The sequence below is a fragment of the Pyrus communis genome, chromosome 2 (assembly GCF_963583255.1).
Source record: "Pyrus communis chromosome 2, drPyrComm1.1, whole genome shotgun sequence".
Taxonomy (NCBI): Eukaryota; Viridiplantae; Streptophyta; class Magnoliopsida; order Rosales; family Rosaceae; genus Pyrus; species Pyrus communis.
The window spans coordinates 293,590-310,548 of NC_084804.1; the positions used below are offsets into that span (position 1 = coordinate 293,590).

General features: G+C 36.2%; 3 protein-coding genes across 3 annotated transcripts; 2 read left to right on the forward strand and 1 right to left on the reverse strand.

Moving 5' to 3' along the window:
* Nucleotides 1-4: 4 nt before the first annotated feature.
* On the reverse strand, nt 5-508 carry LOC137726858 (uncharacterized). The gene has a single exon (XM_068465813.1). The coding sequence runs from the start codon at nt 506-508 to the stop codon at nt 5-7; it is 504 nt and encodes a 167-aa protein (XP_068321914.1).
* Nucleotides 509-1,208: 700 nt separating this feature from the next.
* LOC137724349 (PLASMODESMATA CALLOSE-BINDING PROTEIN 5-like) lies at nt 1,209-2,455 on the forward strand. The gene is made up of 3 exons (XM_068463087.1): nt 1,209-1,364; nt 1,738-1,992; nt 2,254-2,455. Exons 1-3 carry the CDS (start codon nt 1,298-1,300, stop codon nt 2,286-2,288), a joined length of 357 nt encoding a protein of 118 aa, XP_068319188.1. The 5' UTR covers nt 1,209-1,297; the 3' UTR covers nt 2,289-2,455.
* Nucleotides 2,456-5,054: 2,599 nt separating this feature from the next.
* LOC137726921 (CASP-like protein 2B1) lies at nt 5,055-13,918 on the forward strand. Its single transcript, XM_068465873.1, has 3 exons — nt 5,055-5,426; nt 5,692-5,824; nt 13,294-13,918. The coding sequence occupies exons 1-3, from the start codon at nt 5,203-5,205 to the stop codon at nt 13,543-13,545; spliced, it is 609 nt and encodes a 202-aa protein (XP_068321974.1). The 5' UTR covers nt 5,055-5,202; the 3' UTR covers nt 13,546-13,918.
* The last annotated feature ends 3,041 nt before the right edge of the window (nt 13,919-16,959 follow it).

Sequence of the window (16,959 nt, forward strand, 5' to 3'; positions counted from 1 at the left end):
TCACTTAGCTACTTATAGATGACCCATTGTCATACTTAATTACTGCATCAATTCCATGGCACCTAATGTAAGAGTTCAGGCAAATATTTGGTGTGACAATATGTGCATTGTTGACAGCGAAGTTGGGTCTCCCGCGATTGTTGATTCTGATCATCTTGTTCTCAACGCCAGATGGAATGAGACTCCCTGTCGGAAAATGTAGAAAGTCATTCAATAGGAGCGGCATTGGGACAGCATGGCTGATCAAGAAATCTTCAAGATGGTCTATTGATATTGGGGATGCTGATAACTCTGAGTCACTAGGCATCAAGAAAGTTAAGGTTCGGTATGGCTGTGATGTGGCATTTAGCATCTGCAGAAGAATGGCAAATCCGTAGTAAGACTTTGATCGCATATCCGTCACTGCTGCCTGCACATCAGTGGAGTTGAGAGCGTGGACCTGCAGGGAGGGTGCTGATTCCCAAAGCAGGAAGAGAACGACGAGGATGAACAAAGGCCTTCGATCCATTATAGAGTACCTAGAGACAGAGAGAATACGTTTTAGGAGATGGAGATTGGAGGGTAAGGATAGGACTGAATCCTCAAGTTATATATGTTAAACCCAGAGAGGAACAAATAGGAACAAATCGAAAAATATAGGCATGAGTGCTTCATGAGATTCTATTTTATTAGAATTTAGAGACAGTTTGAAGGTAGGTAATGCATGAGGAAGCAACTCTCTTGTAAATTTGAATTATTTTTTGGCACAGATGGGATCAGTTGGCTGGCTTGATGACCTACTAATTATTTGTCAATTGTAGCACATATTCTACCAACTTTCACCCATATGTCTGATTTTTCGTGATTAATAGTGCAGTTGCAAAAGCTCCCGCGTACCGTCGAAGTTCTTAGAAAAAACCGTGCAATGATTTACATGTTATGATTTACATGTTATTCAACTTTTTCAAAACTACAAACTTAACGTAGCCAAGTTGTCTAGAACAATGTATATCCCTTTATTGGCACCAATATGTTCAAAATCTTTCACGCCAAAGATTAGAATATGGCTCGAATCGAAACTTGATCTGATCTAAAGATGAGGGCATTTTAGGCATTGTAGAGAAAGTAAGGCTTAGCTTAGATTGATCTGTAATTTCGTGGAAGAGAAGGAACGTATATATTATTAGCATGTTACTTCAACTTTTTCAAAAGATGAGAGTGGTGCTGGGCTGTCTGGCTGTCGGTGGAGATCTTTGAAATCCCACTTACAAATGTGGAGTTAAAGCTCGTGGAACTGGACAGCTTCCGTTGAACAATCATGTCTTCTACTTTCCTTTGGGTTCTGCTACCTCTGCTATTTTTGGCTCTAACTCCACAAAGATCTGGTATTATTCAGTTAAAGTAATCATTATCTGTTAACTTTTCGTTATATTGGCATTGCATGGATGTGCACATATGAGATATTTCATAAGATAGATCCCGCTTAACTGTTCATGTAGCGGGATCCATATGTAATCCATACCATAAACTTAATATCGTTATTGTGTTTATATGCAATATCGATGTCTACATGAATGTTGATGACATGTTCTCGCTACATCTTGTCGATTTTATTCAATAATGTTACCATGAACATTGAAGTGAAAAAGAGATTCGCTTAAGAATTAGCTCCATGTATAATATACACACACATCCTCGATGAAAGTTATTTATTAGTAATAATTTCCTCAAATTTGATTTATTGTGAAATGAAACTAGATGGGCAGCTAGATCAGGAATGGTGCATAGCAGATGAGCAGACCCTGGATGAGGAGCTGGAAATGGCAATGAAGTGGGCGTGTGAAGCGGGAGGTGCAGACTGCAGCAAGATACAAGAAAACCAAGAATGCTTCTGGCCTAATACTACGCAGCACCATGCCTCTTACGCCTTCAACAATTACTATCAAAGATTCAAGCAGCAAGGAGCAACTTGCTACTTCAATTCTGCCGCATTGGTCACTGCCCTTGATCCAAGTAATAATTCTTGAGATTTAAACTCTCTTAATTAGCACGCAGTTGTTTCCGCTTGTTTAGATCGACGATATTTTATTTCAAGTTCCTCTACTTTACAGAGAGGAAAATTCGAACTAAGTTGTAATGGAACATGTACATTGTTCTGGACAACTGACCTAATTCTGTGCTTAGATCGATCCTTCAATGAGTTACTATTCATTAGTTTGTTTGATATTTAACAAATACCATAATTCTTTCTTCTTTTATCTCTTTTAATTGCAGGTGATAATTCGTGCAAGTTTGAGTATCTTCCTTGAGGAAAAGCTCGGGAAGATTTGCAGTCAAAGTTTTTAAGATTTGCATTTGTGGGATCACATACAGATCCAATGAAATTTTTTTTTTTTAAATTTCTATTCAATGAGCGTTGCCATAAATTTATTTTCCCAAAAATGTTGTGATCTGATCGATGCATTGACTCCTGGCAAATTTTGGGTGGGCTATGCATTAAACTAGATAGTGGCCTTTGGATTCAGACACTAGGCCCAAGTAATTTTTCTTATATATATAAAGGCCACGTTTTCTGCTTTCCGAATCACAAAAAATATTTGGGCCGGTATCAAAAAGGTGGCCCATAGCCAGGTTTTCGCAAAAACTTTCCCCCGAGAAATTGAACGTGCGCATTTAAGCTGCCTAAGATGGTGTGTCACATAATTTTAAATATGTTTTAGTTCACTTAAATTTGAATATCACTTACATAAAAAAGAAGGTGAACTTATTTGGGGCCTTCCTCTCCCCCCCCCACCCCCGCCCCCCCTCATCAAAATTGTGTTTTTACCCGTGATCCCACCAATCACCAATTTTTCTTTAAGGTCAGATACTGTTGGTTGGACATAAATTTTCTCCTCCCTGTCTGTGCTGCATCGTTATCAGGTTGGGTTGTGTGTCATGCTCATAGGAAGAGCAACTTCCTTTAAAACCATACAATTATATGGTTACAGTGATGTATAGTGCTAATAATAAATAATACAATGCCATATAAAATGTTTAGTTCATAGAACCATAGAAGACTTTATCTTTTGTTACGAGTGAAAGGCAGCAATTAAGCTAGCTAGGCGAGCCGACTGTACACGTTGAAAAATGAAACGACGTGATTGCCTTAGCGTCGTCTTGTTTTGGTAGAGGCATTAAAAGAAGATGGGTGGATGCAGGCATCGTCACTTTCAGATATGTATGTATGCATGCATGGCTTTTGCCAGAGCCCTACAGGGTCAAGTCATACCTCCTCTCCACTCCATCCCTCTCTCTCGAAGTCTCAAGTCTCCATTAACCATTTTCTGGTGTGGCTCATCATAGTATCATCATCTGATCAGATTGCATCGTTGCGTGCGCTCGCTCTCTCTTGTTGCACAGCACGGATCCGAACCGTCCTTTTAGATTTCAAGCATGTTTCAATATCATCATTAAAATTCATACCACCGCCCACATTAGGAGAAGAAAATATAGATTAATCCATTATCCCACACCATGCACGTTTATTGCTTATATAAGAACTTGTTCACCAATAATTAGGAATTAATACAATACAAAGGTCTTTGTGTAATCTTACGGATTATTAGAAGCTACTCCCGTAAGTATGGCTGGTGCATAACTAGCTACGTACTAGCTAGGGCAGAGCTCATTCTTGTTTGCTTCTCCAAGAAACTTGCTTACGAGTCAATCTAATCGTGTATCTTAAAAACAGTAAGAACAACTTTTTTAAAACTAAAATGCCACGCACGGTAATGATGTGTGTGTATATATATATATATATATATATATATATATTGGTCATGTATTGTCAAAATTAGAAGCATGATAATTGATGACCATGATGATGAATAAATTTATCCTCCAAAACTCATAGCTAGTAATATGTGAATGAAACACAAAAACAAGTAAACCACCTTACCGACCATCGATAATTCGAGAGGGACAACCAGTAACACTAAACCACTAACCAAATCCAAAACAAATAATTCAAATAAAATGACCCACCATCACCATGCATAATCATTCTTGTACCATTTACATTCATCAGCTTCTTTTGTTCTTAATTTTTCTTTAATTTCGTTCTTATTTTCTTTCTAGCTCATCATGATTGTGCACCCAGAAGAAAAGAAGAAAATGGTCATCATGAATTCCACCAGGACCAGCAATAGATATCATTTAATGGTAGAATTTAAGTCCCTCACCTTATCTCACCACCTTTCTCGGGACAACAACTATTGCGGCCTCTACCTAGAAACAGAGATTTTTTAGCGTGATAGTTACACGAGACGGTATATCACGTATTTTTATATAAATGATGAGATATATGTGTTAAAAAATTAATAATTAAAAAATTAAAAAATTTTATCACTTACATTAAAACATAATGAACCATCTGTATTTCCATCACAACTTAAAATTTCTCTTAGAAACAATTTAAATTAGAGGAAAAAAAAAAAAAAAAAAAAAAAAAAAAAGGGTATTGCCTCTTGCTTTTTAAAATGATTGTGGAAAGTCTCCTACCTAGGCACTATGTTTCTGCATTTTACATTTTTCAAGAAAGAAAGATCGAAGTGGGCTTAATTGCAGTCAAAGTTTTGAGTCTAATCAAGTTATGTGACGAGACAGACTAAAAAAATATATATATACAACCGATTACATAATATAAATAACAAATATTCTAGATATAAATTTTAAAAGTAATGAAAAAGATTTATATAAAACAAATACGTTTGCAATAACGTTATAGGTTAATAAAATAAAAATATATTTTGTTCACATATATTCTCATTTTATTTATACAAAACACGAAATATTAGAATTGAGTAAAAAAAATAGGCATTAAAACATTTAATGCCCGTCATTAAGGGGACGATGAGGTGCCCTTTACTCCTTGGTGTAATAGTCTTTTGCTTTTCACCACTTGGCAGGCCTTTGCATGCTGGCAGCGAAGAACCTCATCAATCAAATTAAATGTTATTTAAAATGATATAAAAACATGATATAGAAAGATAGTGCGAATATAATTACCCATATAAAGTAGTGCAGTGGAAGTAGATGTTAGGTGGGTGAGTGATGATAGTGTATAATTGCTGGGTCTGAGCGGGGTGTTGTGTTGGTTTTAGACTTTCTTCTTCGAGCTCTTTTTTCAACTGCTACTTTTAGTTTTAGGCTTTTGGCAGTGTAAATTTTTGGGGAAGAAGAATGAGCTACTTGGGTGTTGGTGTGAGTCCTGGGAAAGTTCCGGTGTATCACAGCACCAACTTAAAAGTGATTGATCGGAGGGTGAGGTTGGCCGAGTTGGTTTTGAGGTGTGTAATCTGCGGTCTAGGAGTTGTTGCTGCTGCTCTTGTAGGGACTGATACTCAGATCAAAGAGATCTTCACTGTCCAGAAGAAAGCTAAATTTACAGACATGAAAGCTCTTGTGTACGTACATCCCGAATCCTCTTCCTCATCTCACTCTCTCTCTCTCTCTCTCTCTCTCTCACTCTCTCTCTCTTTCTCTGGATGGTCGTATTATGTATGATAGGGAAATAATTTTTATTTGTTCTTCAAGTTTCTTTGATTTATTCAACCTGATCACTAGAAATAAGCAATAACTTGCGAAAATCACTTCTGTATTGAGAATTTTCTTCCTTTTCCTAGCTATTTGAGTTATTTTAATTTACCTAATTTTATTTTTATAATATAGGTTTTTGGTGGTGGCTAATGGGATAGTTGCTGCCTACTCTTTGGTGCAAGTGATGCGTTGTGTTGTGAGCATGGTTAGAGGCAATGTGCTCTTCAGCAAGCCCATAGCTTGGATCATTTTCTCGGGCGATCAGGTAAACTTAATCGATTATTTACATCTTAAATTACTAAGTAGCTATTTTTAGAGTTAAAAAGGACGAATAACCACTCAACTTTAGGGGCCGACAAGGATTTAGAGCTTCAAAGATGACGATTAGTGAAAATTAGCTTCAAGTTTTATTCACTTTATCACTTAACATTAATAATGTCATCACTTAACGCTCATAACATTGTCACTCAACGCAGATGGGTTAACGTTTGTTTAATTTTCAATATTTTAGGTCCTTATGTAGAAGGGTAATGTTAGACTAAATTTGTACATAAAGTTTTAGAAACTAAGAGGTATGAAAGTTGATAATTGATTTATTACTTAAACGTTTATTCCTATTGATGAATCATAATTTAGTTTTCAAATTTAATTTTTCTAGCATTACCCGATTTAGAATATTTCAAAAGATTGAAACCAATCTAGAATCAATCCCCTTTTAATTAGTTATGCGTTATCCTTTTTTTTATTTTTTATATATATACAAATAAGTAGCTCCTTTTATTTCGTCCTACTAATTATAACTATTATTTGTCGGTAGTTTTTGGCGTCTTTTAAGTCCATTCAGTGTACTCATTGACTTGAGGAAGTAGTTTATACCTACTCCTGTGGAAGGAGAAGAAATTCCCTCAACGAACGGATGTCTTTGTAACGATATTTCAAGACAATCTCTTGTAATTGATTTGAGATACCTTTATATGTAAGACATATATAAACACATGTATGTCTTAATACCATAAATCATAAGTTAACCAATTGAATTATCAAGAACTAAGAACAAGATGTATATCTAGACCAAACATGCTCATGAGAAAATACTGAAAGTTTGCATGATAACTAACCTGCAGAACCCAAGATCGAAGACAGTGCCATTGCAGCACTTCGAATAGGCTTAACCTTCTCCTCTTTAACAAGCACAAGTACTCACCGAACAATAGGTATTCGGATCAATAATCAAAATTGAGCAGACCTTTGCAAGAGCAGTGGCTAAACATATATATAGCAGTGTTCCAAGAATTCTCCTATTAGAATTCGTATGGAACTCAAACAGCTAAATCATATCACAATGCGAATTAAATGGACTCCTGATATTGAGTCAAATCCCATATAGAATTGGTATACCACACTCTCTCACAATTCCATATCAAAACAGGATTTACCAAAAGCTTATCAACAGGACTTTTCCAAACAATGATTTATACAATCTGGCTCTAAATGTTTGTCTCATACTCATACTCTTACATTCTCCCACTTGAGTATGAAATATGACTAACAGCCTTTATAAATTATGGAAGTGATCACCGAGTCCAAGTTAACCAAAAGCTCATTATCACATACAACCTTACCTAAGCATTTTAAAGCATGGAACTGCCCAGTTTCTTCTGTTCATTACATAATTAACCCAGCAATCACTACACACCCAATCTGCAATTTGTAAGCATGTGAACTAAAATTTTTAGTAATGTTAAAACACATTACTCCCACTCATATAAGCCAATCTTAGCACAACAGGACCATGATCACAATTGATAACCAAAATTTTATCAATGCCAATAGTATGATCAATAGTCCCGAAAGTATGCTTCAACAAAATCACAAAATGATTTCTTAGCAAACCAAACTATCTTATATATATAAAATTTGTTTTCCAGCACAAGTTAATTCTATATGGAAAAACTGAAAAACCCTTCAAAAACCAACTAACAATAATAGCTAACATTAAACTACCTGAGAAGATTAAACTCAACCAAAATAAAACTAACTCAGTTTTGTAGAACTGTAACTTCAATACCAATGCACATCGATGAACCGTTTAAACTGCAACCTTCTTGATTCACTCCCACTTGTCAAGAGACTCTAACACTCCCATTCAAACAACATGTCCTTTAAAAACATTGTTGGGCAGTGCTTTAGTCAGAGGATCCGCAATCATCAAGTTGGTTGACAAAAACTGAATTTCGATTTCCCCTTTCTTTACCATTTCTCTAACTTTAAAGAACTTCACATCCATCAATCTTGAAGCTGAAGTTCTTTTGTTATTCTTTGAGAAAAACACTGCTGCAGAATTGTCACAAAACATTCTTAAAGGCCTCTTCACAGAATCAACAATCTTCATATCAGCAACAAAATTTCTAAGCCAAACTGCTTGTTTCATTCCCTCAAAACATGCTACGAACTCAGCTTCCATTGTAGAAGTTGATACAATTGTCTGTTTAGCACTTTTCCATGAAACAGCACCCCCTTTCAGCATGAAAATATATCCTCCAGTTGACTTCCGTTCATCCAAATCTCCAGCAATATCTGAATCAGTATAGCCAGTGATCTCCAGAGAATCATCTCTACCATATATCAGCATGAAGTCTTTTGTTCTCTGCAAATATCTTAGCACTTTCTTTGCTGATATCCAATGAGATTCACCTGGATTTGATTGAAATCTCCCCAGCAAACCAACTATGAATGCCAAGTCAGGCCTAGTACATATGTTTGCATACATAAGACTTCCAATCAATGAAGCATAGGGCCTCATCTTCATCAATTCAATCTCATGCTCAGATTTGGGACATTGATCTCGAGAGAACTTATCACCTTTGTTTACTGGGACATCGGCCTTATTACAACTTTCCATATTAAACCTGCTAAGGACCCTTTCAATGTAGCCCTTCTGAGACAAGCCAAGCAATTTGTTCTGTCTATCCCTCACTATTTCGATTCCAAGCACATAATGAGCTTCTTCCAAATCTTTCATCTCAAAATTTGTGCTCAGAATTTTCTTGGTTTCCACAAGTAACTGCAAATCTGAGCTTGCAAGCAAAATATCATCAACATATAGGATTAGGAAGATAAAGTTCGATCCTTTAAACTTAAGATAGATGCAGTCATCCATCTTATTTTCAGTAAAGCCATGAGATGTGATTACTTGATCAAACTTAAGGAACCATTGTCTTGAAGCCTGCTTAAGTCCATAGATTGACTTATTAAGCTTGCAGACCATCTTTTCTTTCCCCCTTTCAACAAATTCAATAGGTTGAATCATGTGAATATCTTCTTGCAAGTCTCCATTCAAGAAGGCAGTTTTTACGTCCATCTGGTGTAATTCCAGATCAAAATGTGATGTTAAGGCCATAATAACCCTCATCGAGTCTTTGGAAGAAACTGGTGAGAATGTGTCATTATAATCCACACCCTCTTTTTGATTAAACCCCTTTGCTACTAGACGTGCCTTATATCTTTCAACTCTGCCAGCAGCATCTCTTTTTGTCTTGTATACCCATTTACACCCAATCGGCTTGATATTGGACGAGGAATTCACCAGTGTCCACACATTATTCTTGGTCATCGATTCTAACTCCTCTTCCATAGCTTTCTGCCATAGGGTGACTTGAGAACTTTGAACAGCTTGTTGATAAGTCACAGGATCATCAATATCCCCAATATCAAACTCAGATTCTTGGAGATAGACAAAATCTGCAGAAATAGCCGGTTTTTTAATTCTGGTAGATTTCCTTAACGGCTGTTGATCAACCAATTGATCTGTGCTTTGAACATTTGATGGGTCTTCCAATGTTGGAGAACTGTTTATAGATTGATCCATAACTTGATCTTCAGCAACAACTTCAATAGTTTCAGTTCCAGGCATTTCTTCATCTAAATCAGTGATTGATGCAGGAGGTCTTGGTAACACAGAAACATGATTATAATCCATGCAAGATGAACTATTAATCTGTTGTTCCAATTCTTCAAATTCGAAATTGTCTAGGACCAAGTCTGATACATCTTCATCTTCTAGAAAAATTGCATTGTGAGTCTCTTGTATTCTTGTATGTGATTGAGGACAATAAAATTTAAACCCTTTGATTTCTCAGGGTATCCAATGAAATAACATGAACTGGTTCTTGGATCGAGTTTTCTTTCATGAGGGTTATAGAACCTTGCTTCTGCTTTACACCCCCACACATGAAAATGATTAAAGGTTGGTGCTCTACTAGTCCACAACTCAAATGGTGTCTTTGATACTGACTTTGTAGGTACCCTATTTAAGATGTAATTGGCAGTCTTCAAAGCTTCTCCCCAGAGAAAACCAGGTAGCTTAGATCTTGAAATTAAACTTCTGACCATGCCCATCAATGTCCTGTTTCTTCTCTCTGCAACCCCATTCTGTTGAGGTGTTCCCGGAGTAGTGTACTGAGCCATAATCCCTTGTTGCTCAAGATAATAAGCAAAAGGGCCCTTCTGTTGCCCAGCTTCTGTATACCTGCCAAAATATTCCCCTCCCCTATTTGATCTAACAATTTTAATTACTAAGTTCAACTGTTTTTCCACTTCACTTTTAAAGATTTTGAAACATTCAAGGACTGCAGACTTTTCTTTTATAAGGAAGATGTAACTGTGTCTGGAAAAGTCATCAATAAAGCTCACAAAATATGAATTCCCACAAATAGTTTTAATTGAAAAAGGTCCACAAACATATGTATGTATGAGTTCAAGTAAAGCTTAGCTCCTCTTAACATCTAACTTCCTAACATTGGTTGTTTTACCCTTCATGCAATCAATACAATCAGATGTATTTCTGAAATCAATGACGGGTATAAAATTTAACTTTGATAGCTGCATAACTCTTTCTTTTGAAATATGTCCTAACCTTTTATGCCACAACATGTAAGTGTCATCAATATGCATTCTTTTGGTCGTAGTGTTCAAAACATGCTGATTATTATTAACTATTGAACAATGCAACTTCCACAAATTGTCATGCAAAAAGGCTTTTCCAATCAAGGACCCTCTTTTGAAAAATTTTGTGCATTCAACATCCCCAATGAAAACGATGCCTTGCTGGACTAGTTTTGATGCAGAAAGTAAGCTTGTCCTCATTAAAGGAACATAGAGGACATTTTCTAATTGTAACACAAAACCAGTTTCAAACTTGAGTTTAACAATGCCGACAGCTTCAACTAAAACTTTGGTTCCTTCACCAACAAAGACGTTATAAGAATTTGATTGTTTTTGTTGTTTAAAACCTTGTAACGAGTTAGTTATGTGAACAGACGCACCAGTATCAAACCACCAAGAGTTTGCAGGAATTTCAATGAGATTTGACTCTTCACAGACATAAATATCAGTTCTACCTTTTGCCCTAAGCCAATCCTTGAATATTTCACAATCTTTTCTATAGTGACCTTTTGTTTTACAGTGATGGCATCTTATTTTCTCAATATTCTTAGCTTTCCTTTTAAAATTGTTAGATTTAGAGGAATTGGATATTTTAGCAGATAAGGCAGATTTATCAGAGTAATTGGATTTAGAAGTTTTACCAGCATTCGAACTTCCAGAATTGGCATTGAACTCCTTCTTCCCCTTGGATGTTTGTACAAAGTTGACAATCTCCACTTCCTTTCCTTTGTCATGCTTCTGTCTATTTTCTTCTTGCACACACTGTGCAATCAATTCATCCACTGTCCAGGTTTTGTCTTGAGTGTTATAAGAAACCTTCAGTTGACTGAACTTCAAAGGCAAGGCTTGCAAAATCATGAAAACAAGTTGTTTTTCACATATATTCATGTCTAATGAATTCAACTTCTCAACTGCATCAGTCATCTTCATGATATGGTCTCTAATTGAGCCGCCTCCCTCAAACTTGTAGGTTGTGAGAAGCGTCATATACTGAGCGATTTCAGCCTTCTGTGACTCTTTAAACTTGTTCTCAATAGCAATGAGATAGTCTTTTGCCAGATAACATTTCTTTATTCCTCCTCGCACAGTATCTGTCATGCCACTTTCCAATATAGACAGTGCAACCTTATTTGCTCTTGTCCATCTTTCAAATTCCACTTTTTCAGATTTAGTACTCTTATCATTAAGAGCTGCAGGTCGTGGCATGTCTAGTGCTATGTCATACTCATTTAGTGTCAAGAGCAATTCAATTTCTCTTCTCCACTTTCTATAATTGCTTCCACCAGTGAGTATAGGCACAGCAGCCAAATTAATTGTTTTGAGTGAAGCTGCAGAATGACAACAATGAAATCAACTCATTGAATCCAATAAGATTCCTGATTTCCATCAATTCTTTCACCTTAATCCAAATATGAATCAATTTAATCATATATGTATTCTCAATCTCCCAAGAATTGACACATATAGAATAAACAATTCACAAGGAATTTCAATACAGATTCATGTTTAAGAGAGTGAAAATCAAATATCACTCTGCAGATGTATTTAGCAATTTTAATGTTTGGTAAGACAGTTGCAGTTATCAATTTCTATAGCAACGGAAGCACTTTAAACATACTGCAATATTTACTTACGGAATTACTAACAACAAGACAAGAATTTATTTCATCTATATTTAAACATATTCAATTGATCAGTAAGAACGTAGACGAGTAGGAAAACAATCATTCATACCTTCCAAGATTCATATATGAATGCATGAATGAACAAAATCAAGATGGCAAAGATGAAGAAAGAAAAGAAACAATATTCCTTTGTCATCACCATTCTTTGAAAGAAGGAAAAACCCGAAAACCCAGAAGTGATAACCCAGAAAAAGAAGAATCCGAAAAGCCTTTATTTTTTTTTTTTTTTAACCGAAATACGTCGTCGTTTAAGTGTCCCCCAAAAAAAAATATTCTGGGCTCGCAAGACTTTGAGAATATGGCAGATTTAAGCTTTTGTTCTTCAACTTAGATTTTCTTAATTCAATGGTCGAAATACTTTGGCTCTGATACCACATGTAAGACATATATAAACACATGTATGTCTTAATACCATAAATCATAAGTTAACCAATTGAATTATCAAGAACTAAGAACAAGATGTATATCTAAACCAAACATGCTCATGAGAAAATACTGAAAGTTTGCATGATAACTAACCTGCAGAACCCGAGATCGAAGACAGTGCCATTGCAGCACTTCGAATAGGCTTAACCTTCTCCTCTTTAACAAAGCACAAGTACTCACCGAACAATAGGTATTCGGATCAATAATCAAAATTGAGCAGACCTTTGCAAGAGCAGTGGCTAAACATATATATAGCAGTGTTCCAAGAATTCTCCTATTAGAATTCGTATGGAACTCAAACAGCTAAATCATATCACAATGCGAATTAAATGGACTCCTGATATTGAGTCAAATCCCATATAGAATTGGTATACCACACTCTCTCACAATTCCATATCAAAACAGGATTTACCAAAAGCTTATCAACAGGACTTTTCCAAACAATGATTTATACAATCTGGCTCTAAATGTTTGTCTCATACTCATACTCTTACATTATACTGATATTTTCGACATAGATATGCATGTTGTACTGTATCCAGTTTGTGATTGTGCATTAACCTTGCAAAAATAAACTGTAGTCAGAGTCAGCAGAAAATCCTTACCTACTCTTAATTAGTCAGAATTTAATACTTAATTGATGTGTTAAAGAGGTGTAAAGAATTTGTGTGTAATGTAGGTGATGGCATATGTGAGTGTAGCAGCAGTAGGAGCTGCGGCACAGTCGGCGGTGTTTGCAAAGTTGGGACAGCCAGAGCTGCAATGGATGAAGATATGCAATATGTATGACAAGTTTTGCAACCAAGTTGGGGAGGGAATTGCCAGCGCATTATTGGTCAGTCTAAGCACTGTGCTGCTCTCTTGTGTTTCTGCTTTCAATCTCTTCCGCTTGTACGGTGGCAACAAGAACAAGACCGCCGCCAGGTGGTAGGCCGGCCGGCTTTACTAGTAGGACCCACCAAGAGTCCAAGACCAACCAGTTGCATGTAACTAAAAGACTAGTCTCCTTTTACTTGGGAAATTGATGGCCTTGTTCTTGTGTGTGATGTCATGATGTGATCGATATATATATGATTGAGAAACTGTAGGCTCTTTGCTGTCTTTGAATGTTAAAATAAAATTGAGGGCTCGCTACGTTCTTGTAGAGTTTACATTTTATGCGGTTGTTCTCCGGATGAATTATATCTACTTTGGAGTTTCAGTTATTATGAAGGTGAGGTTCTGGGGAGAGATTGCTTGGTATCTGCTAACAGATGTAAACATTTTCGTTTGTATTTAATGAAACTTTAAGTCTTTTGTTCGTATTTAATGAAATTTTTATCGTTTAAAAAAAAAATGAAACACTCTTTTATCCCTCAAGTAGGCCTGTAAGTTGGGCCGGATCGGACCGGAAGAGTAGCTGCTAAGGCCCTGTCTGGCCGTAAAATTTTTACCCAAGGTTAAACGATCCGGCTCAGGTCGATTCTATTGAAAATAGTAAGGCCTAAGTCTTAGCCTCTGTGCCTGCAATGAACATCTGCAGAACATTTTCCCAACTGATCATGTAATAGATATTGACAAATGACAATCGCAATAGTGTTTCTGATTTATAGCTTAATCCCTCTGAAATTTATAAAAAAAAAAATATCACTAAAAGGGAATTATTTTTATTAGCACTTCAAAAAACTTCAATAGAGATTTTTTTCTTTCTAGATATATAAATTTTGAAGCATACAATTAGACTTTTAAAGTATCAATAACAATTCTTAATCAAAATTACGACTTTATTTGAAAATGATTTCTTTTTTTCAAAATGGGTTTTTGTGATATGGGGCTGCAAGCATTTGCTCTCATCAAAAAACCCCAAAGCTAGTGGCTCATTGATAATCATTTCGTTTTTTATTTTGGCTTTAATTTTTTGTGTTTGAGATTTGAGGAAAGTATATAGACAAAGAAAGGAAAAAGAAGCAATGGGAATGGATGATAAACTTTTTAAGCACATCACGACTCACCAACCACCATCAACATCACTAATATTATTTCTAACTTCATGCAACTAACTTATTAATTTAGAATTTATAAATTGTTCAAAGTATATGTTAGTCCAATACCCTTGGGTTCTCAGACAAAAAAAACTCTTGGGCTCATTTGAGAGAAACACTTGCCCCTTGAATGGTATTACACTACTACGATTCATGATTTTTCTTCGTTTAATCAAATTCTAATCAAAGTAATTCTAAAATTCATAAATAGTCAAGAATCCGAATAATCACTAAATATCTCGCCACTCATTCATGCTAGTAGGAAATATGAAAATTAATGATCACATTCTCCTTGTGTGCTGCATAATATAAAGAAGCATCCCATAATCCACTACTTCCTCTTGTATCCGCAGCTTTCTCTTTTCTGCATGCCATTACATTCCAGAGACTCCAAAACAAAACATATATACATCCAAGGGCTGATCCACTCTTGAACCCGGGGGATTTCGGGACCATCCTGACGTCCGAATAAGCGCCTATGAGAACTTCTGAGGACCATCCAACGGTGTGGGCATGTGGTGAAAGAGAAAAGACCATCGCAGCTTTGTTGTTCTTGGACCTTGGTTACAACGAAGAAGAAAAACTTTTTCTTTCCATTTCCCACTTGAACAACTCTCTTTTTCTTTTCTTTTTTAATTGTTGTCCAATCAGGTTGTGGAACCCTAGCATTTAATTAGCAAACGGATGATGTATTGCTCAACCAATATTTTTATACTATATGTTTGACACCGTTACTTTTAAAGAATTTCCTATAAATTTATACAACCTTTGAAAAGTTTTCGTAAAGTACTACGAACTCGTAGTTGCTTGCACTTTCATCTCATACCATCAAATTCACTAAAATACTAAAGCAAAATTTTTGATATTGTTGTATGTTATATGTTTAACAATAAACCTAATTAAAATAATAAACCACATAATTCTCAATACAAGTATATTTTTTTGTAAATATAAACAGGTACTTATTCATATAATATATAGTAAGTTTACTTAAATTTGCCTAGTCCGCCTAAGCCTTTGCCTAGACCCACTTTAGGCACGTAGGTGCCCTAGCCTACCTCCGAAATAGAGCCCAACCTCCCTTGACTAGGACCATCCAAGATTAGAATCCGGGATCTGCCATCGATTACATCCTCATATATATTTTGACATTGACAAAAAAAACATATATTTTGACACACACACAGAGATATATATATATAGAGAGAGAGAGAGAGAGAGAGAGAGAGAGAGAGAGAGAGAGAGAGAGATGTTAAATATCTTGGTGTATTTGTCTTTGTCATACATTATTGTTCACACCGCCCCACATTCTTCCCTTCCATTCTTCCCAAAAATTTAGTGAGTGCAAACATAGAAAATGGTCCAATGGCTATCCATGATTCTATGCCATGCTCACCAGAGGGGAGGTTGAACAAAAGAACAAAAGAAAAGCAAATTATTCATCCAAAGTCCAAACACACCCTTCCATTTGCTAGTTTGAACATTCTCACTTGGACTTTTCTTTGCAGATGCCTCTCTGTCTCTCCCTCCACATACACTAATTAAACTAAACCCGACATAAACAAGCTCCCTTAGATTTGGTCACACAACCCTCTGCCGATTCTCATTTCTTTTCAAATCACTTGGAATTTCATCGAACGACTCGAGCCCGCTCATAACTTCACTTATTAAAGGATATATACTTGCAAGTATTATCCTTAATAAGAACTACTTATAACTGTTGAAGCAGACATCTTATACATACATATATATTGTCACTGTCCTATACATACACGAACACGAAGCCTCTTATAAATACTTTCTGACTGTGAAAATAATGGAGAGGGAAAGCCATGTGCCAAAGCCGCCATTCATTCCTCCCCCATTGCTGTATTGCAGGAAAGGTTTAGAGGGCTTCAGAGAGTGAAGGCAATGAGAGAGGAGCGAGAGAGATTGAGAATGCTAGCTGAACGAAAGCATAATAAGCAGTTGATGATGATCGATAGCGCTAGCAATCCTGCCACCATGCATTACGAGCCGGCAAGGGCAAGGTTGTTCTTCCACCACCACCACCCTGATCATCATCATCTTGTCCTTCCTCACGATGATCATCGGTCATCATTAGCATTCTTGTGTCCATCACTGAAGAGCAAGCCTGAGGAGCTAGGACTACTACATATATATCTAGGAGCATTAATTAATGAGACTCCGCTGTTGATCAACTTATGGCCCTCGGTCACAGCAGAAAACCCTAATTCATTAGACAGTACTACGTAATAGTACGTAGTTCGAATCAATTCGAAGATTCCAATTGTGACTCTGCTGTCAGTGATTTGGATACTTCC